At 36.7% G+C, this 17,403-nt stretch overlaps 1 protein-coding gene across 1 annotated transcript in view; it reads left to right on the plus strand.

Moving 5' to 3' along the window:
• CENPI (centromere protein I) overlaps positions 1-17,403 on the plus strand; it is a 43,289-nt gene that overhangs the window by 18,484 nt on the left and 7,402 nt on the right. Inside the window, exons 7-18 of the mRNA XM_029240776.1 lie at positions 2,084-2,173; positions 2,517-2,639; positions 2,875-3,042; positions 3,192-3,312; positions 4,443-4,534; positions 6,432-6,549; positions 6,633-6,697; positions 9,996-10,087; positions 12,978-13,113; positions 14,008-14,132; positions 15,150-15,198; positions 15,328-15,546. Of these exons, the coding sequence (XP_029096609.1) occupies positions 2,084-2,173; positions 2,517-2,639; positions 2,875-3,042; positions 3,192-3,312; positions 4,443-4,534; positions 6,432-6,549; positions 6,633-6,697; positions 9,996-10,087; positions 12,978-13,113; positions 14,008-14,132; positions 15,150-15,198; positions 15,328-15,546 (1,398 nt within the window). The remainder of the gene's footprint in view (positions 1-2,083; positions 2,174-2,516; positions 2,640-2,874; positions 3,043-3,191; positions 3,313-4,442; positions 4,535-6,431; positions 6,550-6,632; positions 6,698-9,995; positions 10,088-12,977; positions 13,114-14,007; positions 14,133-15,149; positions 15,199-15,327; positions 15,547-17,403) is intronic.

Here is a 17,403-nt window from a genome sequence, read left to right on the forward strand (position 1 = left end):
ATGTGCCACAACTACTGAGCCTGCGTGCCTAGAGCCTGCGCACCGCAACAAAGAGTAGCCCCTGATCGCCTCAGCTAGAGAAAGCCCACGTGCAACAACGAAGACCCAACGCAGCCAAAAAATAAATAAATAAAATAAAATAAAATAAAAATTCTCCTGTTTCCTGACTAGGGGTTGTATTCGTCAGGCTTCTCCAGAGAAACAGAACCAGAACCACTAGGATGTGTGTATATATAGAGAAATATTTTTATAAGGGATTGGCTCACAAGATTATAGAGACTCATAAGTCCAACATCTGTAGGGTGGGCCTGCAGGCTGGAGATCCAGGAGAGCTGATATTCCAGTTTGAGTTCATCGACAGTGGGCAGTCTGGTGGAGAATACTCTCTTGCTTGGGGGAGCTAGTCTTTTTGTTCTGTATAGGCCTTCAACTGATTGAATGAGGCCCACCCACATTATGGTGGGTAGTCTGCTTTACTCAAGAGTCCACCCATTTAAATGTTAATCTCATCAGAAACACCCAGAACATTTGATTTGGGCACCCCATGGCCCAGCAAAGTTGACATGTAAAATTACTTGCCACAGGGCTATAAACCTGGCTACTAGCACTCTGGGACTTAAGCAGTAGAAAAGATTGGGGATAGGTTCTGGTACACTCCCTCAGTTCTGCAAACTGTATGAGTCCAGCTTTTGTCTTCAGTGAGTAAAACTCTGATGTTTGCCAGTGTAGTGAAGGAATTTGGGGTTCTAACTGCTTCTTATGTAGACTTTCAACCAGTCCTTCTGTTTTTCAGCCCTCTTGCACCTCCACTTTTCAGAGGTATCTGATCGCTCAAATTTCTGAGCCTTTCTGGGAGTTCTCAAGCATGAATCTGCTGCTTTTGAGGCTTTTTCTGTTGCTGCCTTAGCTTTCGTTTTCTCTATTCTACTAAATTGGTTATTGTTTGTCCATCTTCATTTGAGGTTCCAAAATCTTGTTGAGACCTCACATGTGCTATTGTCTGCCTTCTTGTTCTCTTTGAACTTGTGCTTTATGCATTTTTCCATTCCTTTACTTTTTAGTGGGGCTTTATGAGGACCCAGAATGAAACATGTATGTTCAGTATGCCATGTTTAACTGGAAGTCTCTCTCTCTCTTTCTTTTAAGAAAGTGTTAACTTTTTAACAATAAAGATAGGTTTAGTTAACTAGACAATAAGTTCTAAAGGTCTCTCCACTCCTAAGTATTTGCTCTTTCAAAAACATTCCAACTCAAAGCAAACACTCTGGTACTAATTGATAATGAGTACAGAGATCAGAAGATATTTCAGCATAGATAGCCTGGGTCATTTTGGTTTTGTTATCATAAATTTAATTTCAGGAAGCTATTATAAAATAGGAATACTGTATTTCTAATCCCCATTTTCTGCCTTCCTTATTTTGTATAGTAGTTGATTCAATAAAATAGTAATATAGTAAAACAGTTTGGTTTCTTCCTTGGAATTTTAGTGGTATGCTTCCTCTGGATAGCCAGATATATCAAACACAGGTATCCAGCAGTAAGGACTTCTGTCATAAAATTAATGTTTTTGTAAAGATTTTTTCAGTTATATCAAGCTGTTTGACTTCTGCATACTAATTGTTAGATATCCTAGTGAATTTTCCAAGGATCATGATGCTAAGGTATTAATATTTCCTTTGCTCTGTTTTCTTGGCTTCCCTTTTTGTCCTTCCACCTTCCTGTCTAAATCAAGAATGAGTAAACTTTGAGTCCTGAGTATTATACCAGTGAGAGTAAGCCATGCTAGCAGATATGACTGGTAAGCCTAAGGCACGGGCAGAGAAGAAGAGAGAAAATATAAGGAAGAAGTAAAATATGGAAAAAGGTCATAAAAGAGAAGATGACAAGTTGGCGAGGGTTGCTTTATGATAGTTGATTTAAATGTTTGAGTTTCTATTCCTTGATTTTCTATAGCATCTTCCTATAGCTATATCACATAATAAAATTAGGGTCTGAATATATGTTTAATCTTTTTATTTTATTGTTACTTTTTTTTTTCTTACTGGCCACAGAATTGAAAATTGAAACTCTTATTTTATTTCAGGGAATGCAGCCTCATCTCCAGGCTTTGTTGTCACTATATAAATTCTTTGTTCCTACTTTGATTTCTGTATCTTTGCCTATGAGGAAGAAGGTAAGGGATTAAGGAGCAGTAAGTCATATTGATATAGAAATATGTTGTTTTGAGTAAGTTAATTTATAGATTTGGACTAAAATGTTTATAGCATACTGTTTTAAGATCTAATATTGTGGCGCTGTTTCTGAGTTTTTTTAGGGATTAGCACTTCATTTTGATTCCATTCAATGTATTCCATTCAATGTAATAGATTCCTGATTAGAAAAAAAACTTAAATGGATTTGCATGGGTGTAAAATATTTCATAATTAATATACTTTCAATTAATGAAGAGTTTTAGGTTTTATGCTGCTCCGACTTATGGATACCTCCTCTCGTGTACTTTACATTCAAATTTATAGATCTATTTTAAGAATTCAGAGAATCTGTGGAAGACAGCTCTACTTGCTGTGAGGCAAAGGAATCAGGGACTTCCTCCAGAACCTCTAAAGTTGATGTTAGCTAATGTCCATCCTATAAAAAGAGTAAGTATCTAAAACCCCAAGTGACTTGCACAGTCTTCTTTTATTAAATTCAAACAATAACCATTCAGATGTTGGAAGAGATTATAAATATTTAAGTACATTTTAATTACCCAGTATTATATGCAAACTATATTCAGACTCCATTCATTAAACCACCTTAACAAGTGCTTTTACATTTATAGTTTGTAATCTGCTTAGTCCATTGATAGATTGTTTTATTATCTTTCTTTTTTAGAAATGGAATTCTCACTCAGTTATACCAGTGCTAAATTCCCGTAACTACAGTAAAGAAAGTGGGAAAAAGGGGATGAATCTTTCTGATTATTTCAGTAGCAATGGATCATTTCCACTGGAACAGCTTAAAAGCTTCCCTCAACTCTTACAGAACATCCATTGCTTAGAGGTATGTGAGTGGACCATGTGCTTATTTGCATTTTCCATTTGATCTTCATGGCCTTTATTTTTGTTATATATTTCCTATCTGATGATTTCCTTGTTGCTCTGATCTCCTTTTTATATACTTACAGTTGACCGATTGTTCTGTCTTTGCAGCTGCCTTCTCAGATGGGCGCAGTGCTGAACAACTCTCTGCTACTACACTATATTAACTGTGTCAGAGATGAGTCAGTCTTACTGAGGCTCTATCACTGGTTGAGTCAAACATTACAAGAAGGTAAAAATTGATACTTAGAAGTGTTAGATGAATGAAGAAGGAATAAGACGGTTTACAAATGGCTTTCTTTTAAAAGGGTGCCAACTTCTAGACAGGAGGAGCCTTCATATGCTGTAATTATTTTTCCGGTAATCATGTATTCAGAGCCTGAATGCTGCTGTTGTTGTAATTTTAAGGGGTAGTAAGAAAGGAGGTGTATTGTTAAGGAAACACTGCTGGATGGCCACCAAAACTCACTGGGTGGCTCTACTTTGATGACTGTCACAGTCCAAGGCCTCTTCATCTTTGTATGTTCAGAAACTTGCTGTTAAGCCCCCAGAACCATCAGATTAATGCTAACCAAACTCAGAGACTGTTGTGTAAGCCAGAATGTCAACTTTTTATTTCATGATAGAAGTAATTCTGGTGACCAAAATTTTCATGTTTGCGACTAGAATAGCTCCTCTCTGCTGTCAATATATATGGGGGCCACATTAGTCATCAGAAAGTTTCTTAATTATAGAACTGAAGGAAAAGGCAGTGAGGGAGTTTTTCATCCAGGCCATAGTAAAGCCTGATCATTTCATTCCTCCAAGGAGGTCAATTTCTCTAAACATAGTATTGAGTTCACCAGATTATTTCTTTCCTGGATAAGTAAATCCTGACTCTTCAAGTGTTTAAGGTCAGTTTTAGTCGGTTCCAGGATAACTCTCCTTTTCCTACTCAGTCTTTCTTTACATAGGATATGATACAGTTTGTTAGATTTCCACTAACTAAAGTTCTGCCACCCTTAGATTACCCCCAGCTCACCCTAATCGAAGTTTAGGCATTCTCAAACTTTTAATTCATACACTTATAGTCTTTTGGATTACTGTGTGGCATAAAGCTAATCACATTCATTATATGTGACATTTACTAGTTTATTTTTTCACCGTAAGCTTTCCCCCTATATTACCAAGTTCTTGAGAAACATCACACTATCACTTCCATATATATATTATAGTCTCCAGTGTGAGTTGGCTAGGATGTATGAGACAGATAGCTTGTTTATATTTGTCATTTATTTGTCACTTTAGAGTTGTGGTGGTTATGTTTTGTGTAGTTTTTAGTGTTGTGCAACCGGAGCCTTATGTTTAATATTTTTGTTCCAGAATGTATTTGGTACAAGGTGAATAATTATGAACATGGAAAAGAATTTACCAACTTCCTGGACACTATCCTCAAGGCAGAATGCTTCTTACAAGTAAGATTCTGCTTGTTTCCTACACACTTCACCATTAAAAAAAAATATATATATATATATATATATATATATATATATATTTATTTATTTATTTATTGAGCTGCGCTGGGTTTTAGTTGCGGCATGCAGGATCTTTAGTTGTGGCATGCGAACTCTTAGTTGAGGCATGTAGGATCTAGTTCCCTGACGAAGTAGATCGAACCCAGGGATCGAACCCAGGGATCGAACCCAGGCCCCCTGCATTGGGAGCGTGGAGTCTTAGCCACTGGACTACCAGGTAAGTCCCACCACTTCTTAATTTATTTAGATATCCATTAAAAACCTTTTCTTTAGTGCTTGACATCTTTTGTAAACAATATTTATTCAATTCAAAATTCATTATAAATAGAGCCAAGTTGCACTGTCGTTTATCTTTGTACTGTTGGATTTGAAGAAAGAATTTGTTAAATTATGCAAATAAGAGAGAAAGGTCTAGGGAATTCCCTAGCTGTCCAGTGGTTAGGACTCCAGCGCTCTCACTGCCGAGGGCCTGTGTTCAATCCCTGGTCAGGGAACTAAAATCCCGTGAGCCCCCTACCCCCCCAAAAAAGAGAGAAAAGTCTATAATTTAAGAGAACAAACTGAAGATGTAATTGAATGCATTAAATTAATTGAATTAGCCAGTAAGATAAATCTCATAGGGTCACTACTTGTGTCCTTATAATCAACAAACATTTTTTGATTGTCGAATATGTTCCAGCCAATTAATTATTTGGCCTGGGTAACCCTGAGTTATACTTTTAAGCTGCCACTCAGGTATCAGCACCATCAAGAAGCCTTTACTCAGTCTGGGTTAGATGTTTGTTCTACGTGCTTCCTTAGCTCTCTGTGTTTACCTGTATCGTGGTACTTTCAGCATCTGTTTTTCCACACATTATGAGCTCTGACAGGTGGGAACCATGTCTAACTTTTCTTCATGTATGGGTGTTCAACTTGGTACCTGATACAAAAGAGATTCTCAATAAATGTTTGTTGAATAAATCTTAAGGGTATGGTGTGAAACCATTGAATTAGAAGTTGGGTGTGGATAATGGTGGTGAGGATAAAAGGATGAATTTAGGTTGATTTTTTTAGATTTCCTGTTTGGGAGGATGATGATGGGAATATAAGAAAAGCAGGCTAGGAAGGAAAGATATATTTGATTTGAAAGATGCCTGTGGGATATCTAAGAGGTCCAGTAGGCAGTTAGATAATGAGCCTAGAGCTCATAGGCTCAGGAGTGAGATTTGGGCTAGAGATGCAGAAATTTAGGACTCCTCATGATATAGGTGGTGGTTTTAGCTATGTTATAGATGAGATTGTCCACAGAATTCATGTCATGAAAAGAAGGTCCAGAATAGAGTCTTGGTGCACGCCACTATTTAAGGCTCAGGACGACAAAGTTAAAAGGGAAAACCCTGGATCTTCACTCTGGTAAAAACAGAGGCAGCCTAGACATTCAGGCCTCTCCAGATGGTGCTGCCCAGAGTTTGGGTTTGGTCTATGGTCCCTAATGAAATTCCAGCCTTATTATACAACATTGTATACACTCTATTGACTATCATGTACTCCAAAATAATACAATTTCATTTATCTTTAAAAATATTCCATAACTTGACTTCTTACCTTCTTTCCAATTGGTAAAGTTTTATGGTGTTTGAAAACTATGTTGATAAAGATGGTAATGTATCCAAATATTAATCATCTGATCCTTTTTATGAGAAAGTCTGGCACCTAATCCAAGGCTTTTAATTATATTTATGACAAAAAACATTAGTCTAAGGGTAAAACAACTATAGCCCAAAGTAAACTGGTTGTTTCAAGAGTAATTACAACTGAAGAATTCCATGCAAGGTTTTACTATCAACTTGTGTTACAGGAGGGGTTTTATTCCTGTGAAGCATTCCTGTATAAGAGCCTTCCTCTCTGGGATGGCCTCTGTTGTCGATCACAGTTCCTTCAACTTGTGAGCTGGATTCCTTTTAGTAGCTTCTCTGGTATGTATCGTGAAAATTTGGAGTCATTTAATTTAATGTAATATTAATTAAAAGGATTGAATAATTTTTTTTATTATTTTTAGAGGTGAAACCACTTCTTTTTGACCATCTGTCACGGCTCTTCTTTACATCAACTATTTATTTCAAGGTAAAAAAATTGTCTTGCTTAGATTCAATAGGAAATATTAGTCTGTGGCTGGTGGTACACAGTTTTAAACCCACACTATAGCAGTGTTTTGTAACAGGAGTTGCTTGGACCTGGACTTGAGGTCCTGCATCATTCAAATCAAAGTTAATGTGTAGAATCTTCTGTTTTTAAGGTTTTGTTACATGTAATTTTCCTGAACTGTAACAGATGACAAAGTGAATGAACGGGTGGCAAATGAGTATTAATAAAAACAAACTGGGAAATAAGCATACTTAGTTTGATTGTTGTGGTTGTTAATTTTGTAGATACACTTATTCATTTCTCAAATGTGTATTGAGCACCCACTATGTGTTATAATATAGTCATTTTCTGCTAATAAAATTGTTCTAACCTTATATAATAAAATTAAACGTTGTTACTATTTTGCGGTGTGCTCCAAAAAAAACCCACTGTGGCTTCCAGGACTAAGTTTGAGAGCCACTTTTTTATAGAATGGTTATTCCTTTTCTAAAAGAGTGATAATATAATTAATGTTTCTTTTATAACTTTTTTTCACCTTAAATCACTTACTGTTTGCCACATTTACAGGAAAAATATATTGTCCTGGTTAGTGTTTGTCATAATCAACTGGTACTTTATAATTACCTATCACATTAACTTGGATTCAAGTTTTATTTATATTATTTGTAACTTTGTACCTTACCATGTCATGTCATTCACATGACAATACACACTGCTTCTCCCAGATAACACATTTTCAGAGACTTCATTTTGCAACTTTCTGTGATTCTCTTCCGATCTTCTAATTCAGTTATTCTTTATTTCTTCTCTTATTCTACCAATCTAGAGTGCTATTTATCTGTAAATATTAGATTAAACCATATGAATAGGTTTAACCTAATAAGTCAAAGATGTTTGACAATTGGCAGTTTCATATGTTCCAGCCTAATAAGTATATATACATTTATACACACATGCATATATTTATATTTGAGAGTGGGGGGTGGGGAGAGGAAGGGAAACAGACAGAAGGCCAAAGACAGAAATCAGGGGAATGCTCACTGTTTAATTCTCACTGAAAAGGAGGTGTCTATGAAGGAACCTTTTCAAGAGGTATGAAAAGAACCAGGAGAACAGTAGTGCCAAAGAAACAGAGAGAATACAGGCTATCAAGAAGGGGTGAAGGGATAATGTTGCTACATATACCAAGAAGGTCCAGAAAGATGTGGACCAAAAACAAGTTTCTTTTGGAATTGATAATACAGAGGTCTTGGCTACCTTTGTGAGCAGGTTCAGTGGAGTGTGGGGGTAAAAACCAAATTGTGGAGGTTGAGGAGTTGATGAGAAATGAAGACAAGACAATGAGTATTGACTGTGTTTCCAAAAGTTTGGCTAAAAAGAAGAGGTAGAGAGAGAGAGAGAGAGAGAGAGAGGTGTAGTGGGACTTTGAATCAAGGGAAGATTGTAATTTTCTTTGTCCCCAGAGTGAGAAAAACCTGCACATGTTTATAGATAGGATGCAAGGAGCCAGATGAGAAGAGGGAGAGGTTGAAAATGGGGGAAAGATGAGGGATAATTGACAGTGGCAGGGTTTCAGAAAAAGCATGAAGGTATTGGTTTAAGACTAGGTAGAGGACTTTGCTTGAATGGGTGCTAAGAGATTGGGAGGTACTACTTATTCTCTAAGATTGGGGATGAGGATGTAGAGATAGGTGGACATATAGATATATTTGTACAGTTTGGAAAAAGAGCAAGAAATTGAAATACTTGTGCCTAAAAATGTTAAATTTCTCAAAATAGGAAGTGCATTGTAGAGGACAGAATTGAGTAGGGGGCTTCAAGATGGTGTTATGTGCTTAGCCATTAAAAAGAATGGGAGAGAGAGACAGCTAATTGAAGAGAAATATAGTAAAAAGGATTATTGAGCTTCATTAAGGGCCCAGATGAAGTTGGAGACCATCTTAGGAGTGTAGAGCTGTGCTTCTCAACCATTTTTGTTTTAAGCCCATGCCGCCTTCTCATAAACGTAAGAATCTCATGCCTTCCTTTAATGTGGAGGCTGGATGGGGTAGAGTAGGTGAGTGGAGATTTTCTGAATATGTCATAGTAATATCGAATATCTTTTCAAGTGTTAAATTGACACCAAAATAGAAGATTGTTTTAGGTGATTCCAAGGTTGCTTTCAACTTGAACATATTTATAACCTGAATGTGAGGTGTCACTTTCTAAAAATATATATATATTTTAATTAATTTATGTATTTATCTATTATTGGCTGTGTTGGGGTCTTCGTTGCTGCACATGGGCTTTCTCTAGTTGCGGCGAGCTGGGGCTACTCTTCATTGTGGTGCGCGGGCTTCTCATTGTGGTGGCTCCTCTTGTTGAGCATGGGCTCTAGGCGTGCAGGCTTCAGTAGTTGCAGCACGTGGGCTCAGTAGTTGTGGTTCGTGGGCTCTAGAGCGCAGGCTCCATAGTTGTGGCGCACGGGCTTAGTTGCCCTGCAGCATGTGGGATCTTCTTGGACCAGGGATCGAACCCATGTCCCCTGCATTGGCAGGTGGATTCTTAACCACTGCGCCACCAGGGAAGTTCCTAAAAAAAATATTAATTGAACTGTGCTATGAAGTAGCAGTAAGCATTCTATCACTGGAGATACTCAAATATAAATAGTATCTAGACCATCATTTATTAAGGATATTTAAGAAAGGTTTCCTGTGTTAGGTTTTGGGATGGTATGGATTGCTTTCAAATTTATAGATATTATGATTTATCCTTACAAGTGTTCCAAGCACACTTATTTCAAGACTATATTTTTTGTATCTGAATGAGTCCCTGGGAAATCAAGGCAAGGCCTGACAAAGGAAAAACTATAGGATTGTTTGTTTTCCACAATCACAGAAGATAAATTTTATGACCAACAAAAAGAGTAAATTGCAGTTGTAGACACAAGGCGAAAAGGGTGGGAAACTCTTATGTGTAGCAGCTTCAAAGGATCTCTGAGGGGAAATAATAAGGGGTGGGTGATGTAATATATGTTATGAATGAATATAATTTAAAGAAACAAGAGTCTGTTCCTCACTGATAAGATGGGGGCAGGCTTGTAGAGAAAATGGTAAAATAAACTTGTACTTGCATTAATCTGTCTCTTGGTGACCGATTAGGTTGGAGAAGCAGCTATTGGGTTCTGAATTGGATGTGGTTATCTCCACAGTCCCTTCCACCTCTAAGCCTCTGGTTTAGTCTGTTAGCTCTCAGCACTATGGTATGTCTGATGATTTTTTTTGTTTTGTGTCCACAGTGTAGTGTTCTTCAGTGTCTGAAAGAGCTACTGCAGAATTGGCTGTTGTGGCTTTCTATGGACATCCACGTGAAATCTGTGAACAGTCCTCTGTGAGTTATCTTACAACCCTCCTTAAGAGTTGATCTCTACAAAACTGTTTGCATATGGAGTTTAATAGTGTGGCATAAAACCTAATTGCTTCATGTAAATGCTTAATTGTACTTTTCTTAAAAAAATGTTTTTTGTTACTTTTCACTCTTCCCTACAATCCTGTGAGGAAAGTTAATTCTTCAAGTTTTATTCTATAAGTCAGAAAGCAACCCCCAAGCCTCTGAGTCACTTGCAAGAGTTAATATAGCAAAACAATGGCCAGCTGATGTTAGAACTTGCAACTTTGACTTCCATTCAGTTTAGCTCATTTTATAAAATGTATTCTTGCTTATATGTGAAGTCAATTTTGATGATGGCTAGGAAGATCTGTAATTTTGCTGTACAGATTTTTTTTTTATGTTTCTCTGATGTATTTTGCTTATATATGTTAATTTATTTTCACTTCGTAATTAAAAAAGAGCCCTGAATTTCCATTATGTTCATTACTGTTAAATGTAAAACCTCAAAGTGAAAGTAAAAGCCTGAATGAATTTCAAGGAACTGCCTGATCAGGTTTTTTTTGACTCTTTCTACCTAGAGTCTTTTGCTTCTCTTGTATTCTTTTTTAACATTAATTTTTTTATATTATAGAAAATTACAAACATATTCAAAAGTAGAGAAAATAGTACAATTGTTACCCTTATGTACGCATCACCCGGCTTCAACAATTATCAACTCATGGTTAACTTTTTTTCATCTATAACACCCCTCACTTTCCTCCTCCTTTGTACTAGATATTTTTTAAGCAAAACCCAGACATCATTTCAGCTGTTGAAAAATGATACCAGTATAACACCTAAAAATTAATAGTTCTTAATATGTTCAAATGTCTAATGGATGTTCAAATTCCCTGTATTATCAGTCACATTCTTACTTTATAAGATAAGGATCCCTTAGCTCCAACTGCAAGTAGCTGGTGGTTGGCTTAGTTAGATTAGCCCAGATCTATTTTTCTATATGTTCTTTTCCCTATAGTTATCTCCTACTTTGTTAGGAGAATAGAAGCTTCTTGGGAGTTGCCTGGAAACTTTTTAATTCTTCATATTCATTATTGCAGTGCTTCCATATATCGTGTATGTCTGATCACTTTTAGAAGGAAATGGAGCATTAGTGCGTAGTGAAAGTATCTTGTAAAGCAGTGCTTCTCAAAGTGTGGTCCCTGAACCAGCAGCATCAGCATCACCGGGGGTCCTGTAGAGATACAAATTCTCAGGTACTACCCTAGACCTACTGAAGTAAACTCTGGAGGTAGAGCCCAGTAATCTGTGTTTTAACAAATGCTTCCATAATTTTGGTGCAAGCTAAAGTTTGTGAACCACTATCATAAAGAAATTCCGTTTGAATAGTTAACCTTTTCAAACACCTCAATTCTATTAAGAATAGTATGTTTGCATTTATAATCTTTGGCCAATTTGCAATGTAAGTCTTAGGCACCCTAATACAGGTGCTTTATAATTTATATATTTTCTTTCTAAAAATCCTAGGATCCTTTTTAATTAGTGTCATAAATTTTGAGAGGGCATTTACAAAGGGGCTCTGCTTTCTAAAATTCTTAAAACAGATAAATGGACATAATTGTAGGTAACTTTGCTTGTCATAATACTACTTGGCATTATATAATATAGCTGTTAAGTTCTCAATAATTTTTCTATCTTGGAGATATGAGTGTAATGCTATGTCTGTATCGTATGACCATATGCCATATGACTGGCAAAGAGGGAGTAAATTGTAGTTGTAGATCACAAGGAGAGAAGGGTGGGAAACCATTCTCAGCAGTGGCTCTCCAGGGGGCATTTTTGGTTGGCACAGTGACTGGGAAGAGGGTGCTAACATCTTTTAGTAGGTAGGAGCCAGAGGTGCTAAACGTTCTGTAGTGGGTGGGGAGTAGGAGGCAGTCCTGAATGGTGAATTGTGTCATCCAAAATGCCAGTAGTGTCCTGTGGAGAAACACTTTCAAAGATGCTACCTGAGCAATCATCATTGTACAAATTATTTCAGACACATTTGTCAGATGCTGCCAGAAATCATAAAGTACAGTTTTGCAGGTGATGGGCTGACTGTATGTATGCCCACCTATTTGAACCGTCTCTTAATCTTTCCCTGCTTGCTCTGGCACAGAATCATCATGGTGGTGGGTAATGGTAGAGTTATCATCATCTCAGGCTCTAAGACTATATATATGCTATTCCTTTTTCCTTGTGCATAACTGTTGTTGGCTACCTAGATCTGAGGTTAAAGCTATGAAATCACATTTCCCAGTCTTTTCCTAATCCACTCAACAGTGGATTGAAGGAGAGGGGTGGGGAGATGGATGGATTGAACCAGTTATACCCATGTGTAATTTAAAGAGACATGGTTCATTGATTTGGGAAGAATATAAAATATCTAGATCTGGTTTTTACTAGAATGAAAGATGCCAAAAATTTTACTCATTCAGTTTTAGAATTGAATTCCAGTTAAATTAAAGTGAAAATATTTTTAACAGCATTTTAGTTCAGGAATTTAGGCAAAACTGGGTTTGGATTTGTGTACTTAGAAACTAATTTGCTGACTGCTATGGTCCCTGGACATTGGTGATATTATCTAAAGTCTGGAGCTTAATCCTTTCTTTCTATGGTATTTACTAGTAGAATGGTTGCTCAGGGATGTTCTATGAATTGATCTTAATGGTTCCCTAGAGGGCTGTATAGTTTTATGGTTAATCACTGCAGTTAAAAAAATGTGAATTATACATTGGAGCACTGATCGTTTTCTGAAATTCCCACCGACTTTCTGCTGTATATTTAATCCAGCTTTAGCTTGGAAAATGTGAGGACTTTTGCTAATATGGATCTTGGTTTCTTATTGCAGAGAGACAACTTTAGGTGGATCCATGAACTCTGTGTCTAAACTGATTCACTATGTAGGGTGGCTGTCCACTACTGCAATGCGCTTGGAAAACAACAGTACCTTCTTGCTGCACTTTATTTTGGATTTCTATGAGAAGGTAGTATACATCCCATTTTCGCTACTTTGATTTTTGTGATGGCTGTCTGCTTTACTAGTCTATTGTTTAAATTTTATGCACAACTATTAAGTTGGGCTATGACCTTATTAGCATACTTGAGATAAGCTATGTATTTTGAAGTTAATGATTGTATTCTGGCCTGAATAGTTGACATGCATAAAACAAAGGGGAAAAAGCAAAAGCTTTTTTTGAAGTCCAGGTACCACTTTAATAGATGTTCCCCTGAATAATGCTGGCCCTAGACAGAAGTCTGTCTTTATTATCACTTTTTTCTCATCCATTGTACATTTCCAACCCCTGGTAAAAAAACAAAAATACCTTTTATTTCTTTAGCTCTCCACCCCCCACCTTTCAACTGCCTTATTTCTCCCAGTACCTATGATTCTGGTCCTCTTCTATTGTTTTATAGTATTCAACCTAGACAGAACTATTATCCAGGAAGTACCCACTAATCTCAGTTTTCCTGGCTTCTTCCCTTCATTGATACTTAGTTGTCTTGTGTTATATTTGCTTGGAAGCATGCTCCTTTGTTTTCCAGGTTGACAGCTAACTAATATGATAATTCAGTATTTATAGGACTTAAGAAGAAAGAAATGTTCCCTTCCCCTTTCTCCCTAACTCTAAGATCTCTCCCCAGAAAAAAATAAAAGAGTTTAATAACTACCTTGCAGAAGTAATCCTCTATTGTAAGGTTGCTGTTTGGTGAGGTACATTTTTAAGCAGGTTGTGGCTACGTATTCTATTTATGAATCAGGCAGGCCCAAACCTGATGTTATATTATTGCTTATTCTCTAGTGGTGATTCTTTGAGTGAAGTTGGTTGAGGAGTTCTGAAGAATAATTTATATACTGGTGTTGTCATTCTTCCCAAAAGGTGTGTGACATATATATAAATTATAACCTTCCATTGGTGGTGTTGTTTCCTCCTGGGGTCTTCTATCCTGCACTCCTCAGCCTGGATTCCAGTATCCTGAACCAGCTCTGTTACATTATGGACAGGTACAAAGCCTTTTTACCATTTTATGAATTAATACATCATAATTCCATCTTCATTTTCCAGCTATACAATAATTTATGAATATACTACAATAAGTTTATTGTACATAATACAGTGAAATATAAAATACAATAAAATTTTATCCATTTTCTGCCAGGACCTTTGGAAAAAGGAAACATGGCTTTCTTTAGGGAATGACCTTCCAACAGTTAAAATGGGACTATTTTAACTGTGTTTTTAAAGTGTCACTGTGGGGGGATACGGATTAAAAGGATTCACAGTTAAGGATCTCTTGTGCAGTGGTACCGTTGCACTCGGCATTGTTAATTCTCATTGCTGTGTCTCAAAGAATAATTAGTCATTTACTGACAACTGGTTTAAGTCTACATAGCTTCTCTGGTAAAAAGAACATTTTCTGGGAGATAAGGGGAGCTATTACCAATTATATGAAACTGTAAGTATTATTTCTGATCTCTTCTAATTTTTTCACTTATGGACTGAAATTGCTCTTTTTGGCCCATAAGTGTAGACCCTTTTGGCATAACTTATGAGACTATGTCAAGGTTAAAATGTTGAAAAGCTACTTAGAATAGTTCTCAGGCAAGAAAAGATTACATCTCTAAGTTTTCCCTTTATCCTTTCTACTGCACCTTTTTTCCACATTAGGAAAATACGTTTTGTAATATGTTTTGTATCAGTGACTGCTTTTGAGCCTCTATTAATTTTTAACAGTGAAACATTAAAAGCATTTCCTTTTTTACTGAAGTATAATTTACAGAGTCATATCTTAAATGCATATCTTAAATTTACAAGAACTTATCCTAAATGTACAACTCAATATTTGAGCCTCTATTAATTTTTATTCTTTGAGGAAAATGTACCACAAAAGGAAAAAAAACTTAAATAGACAGCTGGATATTTGTGTATGTGCATATATTTACATTTAAAATGTAAACTTTTGTTTATGTTTACATATCAAAGGCATTTAATGGTAAAAGTTCTCTTTGCTCTGTCTTTAGGTATCGTAAAAATTTGACTGCTGCAAAGAAAAATGAGTTGGTACAAAAGGTATGGATGATGAATCTCTGTTTTAAATCACCATTGTTTAAAAATTGAGTGTAGAGATATATGATCTGTTGGGAATAAGAAGGAAAGGGAGAATAGGTGATAATGACAATTTTTTTTCTTTCCCAATAGACAAAATCAGAGTTCAGCTTCAGCAGCAAGACCTATCAAGAATTTAATCACTATTTGACAGCCACGGTTGGTTGCCTGTGGACATCCAAACCCTTCCAGAAAGGATTATATATTGACCCCAAAGTCTTAGAAAAAGCTTCAGTAGCAGAGTACAAAAACAGTTTAAATTTAGTCCATCATCCTGCTCTTTTGGGTTATGCTGTTTTCTTTCTGCTACAGGTAAGAGTATTTAAATGATTTTTAGATTTTCTATAGGAATACTATGATGGCAGAAATAGGAAACACCATAAATTTAGCGTGTCTGAATTGCAAAACGTGTTCAGTCATACTTTTTGAGTATCAGCTAACTTTTGGGCATTGTGCTAGGCTCTGGGGATTCAAAGTTAAGTAATTAGTTTCTACCCACAAAGAGCTTGGGCTTGTGGCAGAGACAAATTTGTGAACATTACTGCAAATACAGTTAGGTGAAGTGAGAAGAGATACAATTGTGAGAATTAGTGAATATTAGTTCAGTTCTACCTGGGTAGAGGTGGTGCCAGGTAAGAAAAGGGTACAGAGAAGTTGAAGCTTTAGTAAATTCCTTCTAGGCAAGATGGAAAATGTAGGCTAGATGATGTTATAATTAGAGTTGGAGTCTTAGCCAAAGACTGCTGATTTAATGGGTTGATATCAGTATGTAAGCAAGGAGGTCTTCTCAGGACTTTACACCAGCCTTGTCATTTTCAACATTATCAGTGACTCAGAGAACTCAAATGGTGTGCATATCATATGTGTGGATGACACAACAGGATGGGATTACAAATACACTGTTAGAATCTGGATTCAGAATTCCCTGAACAGACTGGAACATTGAGAAATCTAACAAAATGAAAAAGTGTATAGAACGGGGGAGATATTCATTGAGTAAATGTTTAATATATTCATGTAAGAACCAGGCACTGTAGTGAACAAGACACATCTGAGTACTGCCCTCGTAGAGCTTGGAATCTAGTCAGGGAGGCAGTCATTAAACAGACATCTTACAATAAAGAATGATGAGAAATATAGGGAAAGTACAGAGAATGATGAAAAAATATACTGGGGGGCTTCTGTAGAGCCAGTTCAGGCTTTACAGAAGTGATGCTAATTGGAGTTTTAAAGGATGAGTATGAGCTTGTCAAGACAGGAGCAGTATTTGAGGAAAAGTGTAAAGCTAGAACAGGGGACAGCAAACTTTTTCTGTGGACGGCCAGACTGTAAATATTTCAGGCTTTGCAGGCCACATGGTCTCTGTTAAGATTACTCAACCTTGCTGTTGTAGCGTGAAAATGGCTATAGACAATGAGTAAACAAACGGGCATAGTTGTGTTCCATAACAGTTTATTTACAAAAACAGGCATTGGACTGGATGTGGTTTGTGGACCCCTATGTTAGAGCAGGCTATGTTTGAGGAATTTAAGCAGAATTATAGGGCTTGAGCAGGGATTCTACCCTGACTCAGCAGCAGAAGTACCCGGGCTGCTTTTCCAAAGTATACATCCTTGATTGCTTCCAGCCTGACATTTTGATTTACTAACTGGGGTGATATCCAGGATCTGCTTTTTTTTTTTTTAAACATGTTTATTGGAGTATAACTGCTATACAATGGCGTGTTAGTTTCTGCTGTGTAACAAAGTGAATCAGCTATACACATACATACATCCCCATATCTCCTTCCTCTTGCGTCTCCCTCCCACCCTCCCTATCCCACCCCTCTAGGTGGTCACAAAACACTGAGCTGGTCTCCCTGTGCTATGCAGCTGCTTCCCACTAGCTATCTATTTTACATTTGGTAGTGTATATATGTCCATGCCACTCTCTCACTTCATCCCAGCTTACCCTTCCCCTTCCCCATGTCCTCAAGTCCATTCTGTACGTCTGCGTCTTTTTTTTTTGAATTTTATTTATTTTTTTATACAGCAGGTCATTATTAGTCATCAGTTTTATACACATCAGTGTATACATGTCAATCAATGTCTGTGTCTTTATTCCTGTCCTGCCCCTAGGTTCTTCAGAACTATTTTTTTTTTTAGATTCCATATATATGTGTTAGCATAC

Source organism: Monodon monoceros, unplaced genomic scaffold, assembly GCF_005190385.1.
Source record: "Monodon monoceros isolate NGI ecotype Baffin Bay Population unplaced genomic scaffold, NGI_Narwhal_1 Super_Scaffold_22, whole genome shotgun sequence".
NCBI lineage: Eukaryota > Metazoa > Chordata > Mammalia > Artiodactyla > Monodontidae > Monodon > Monodon monoceros.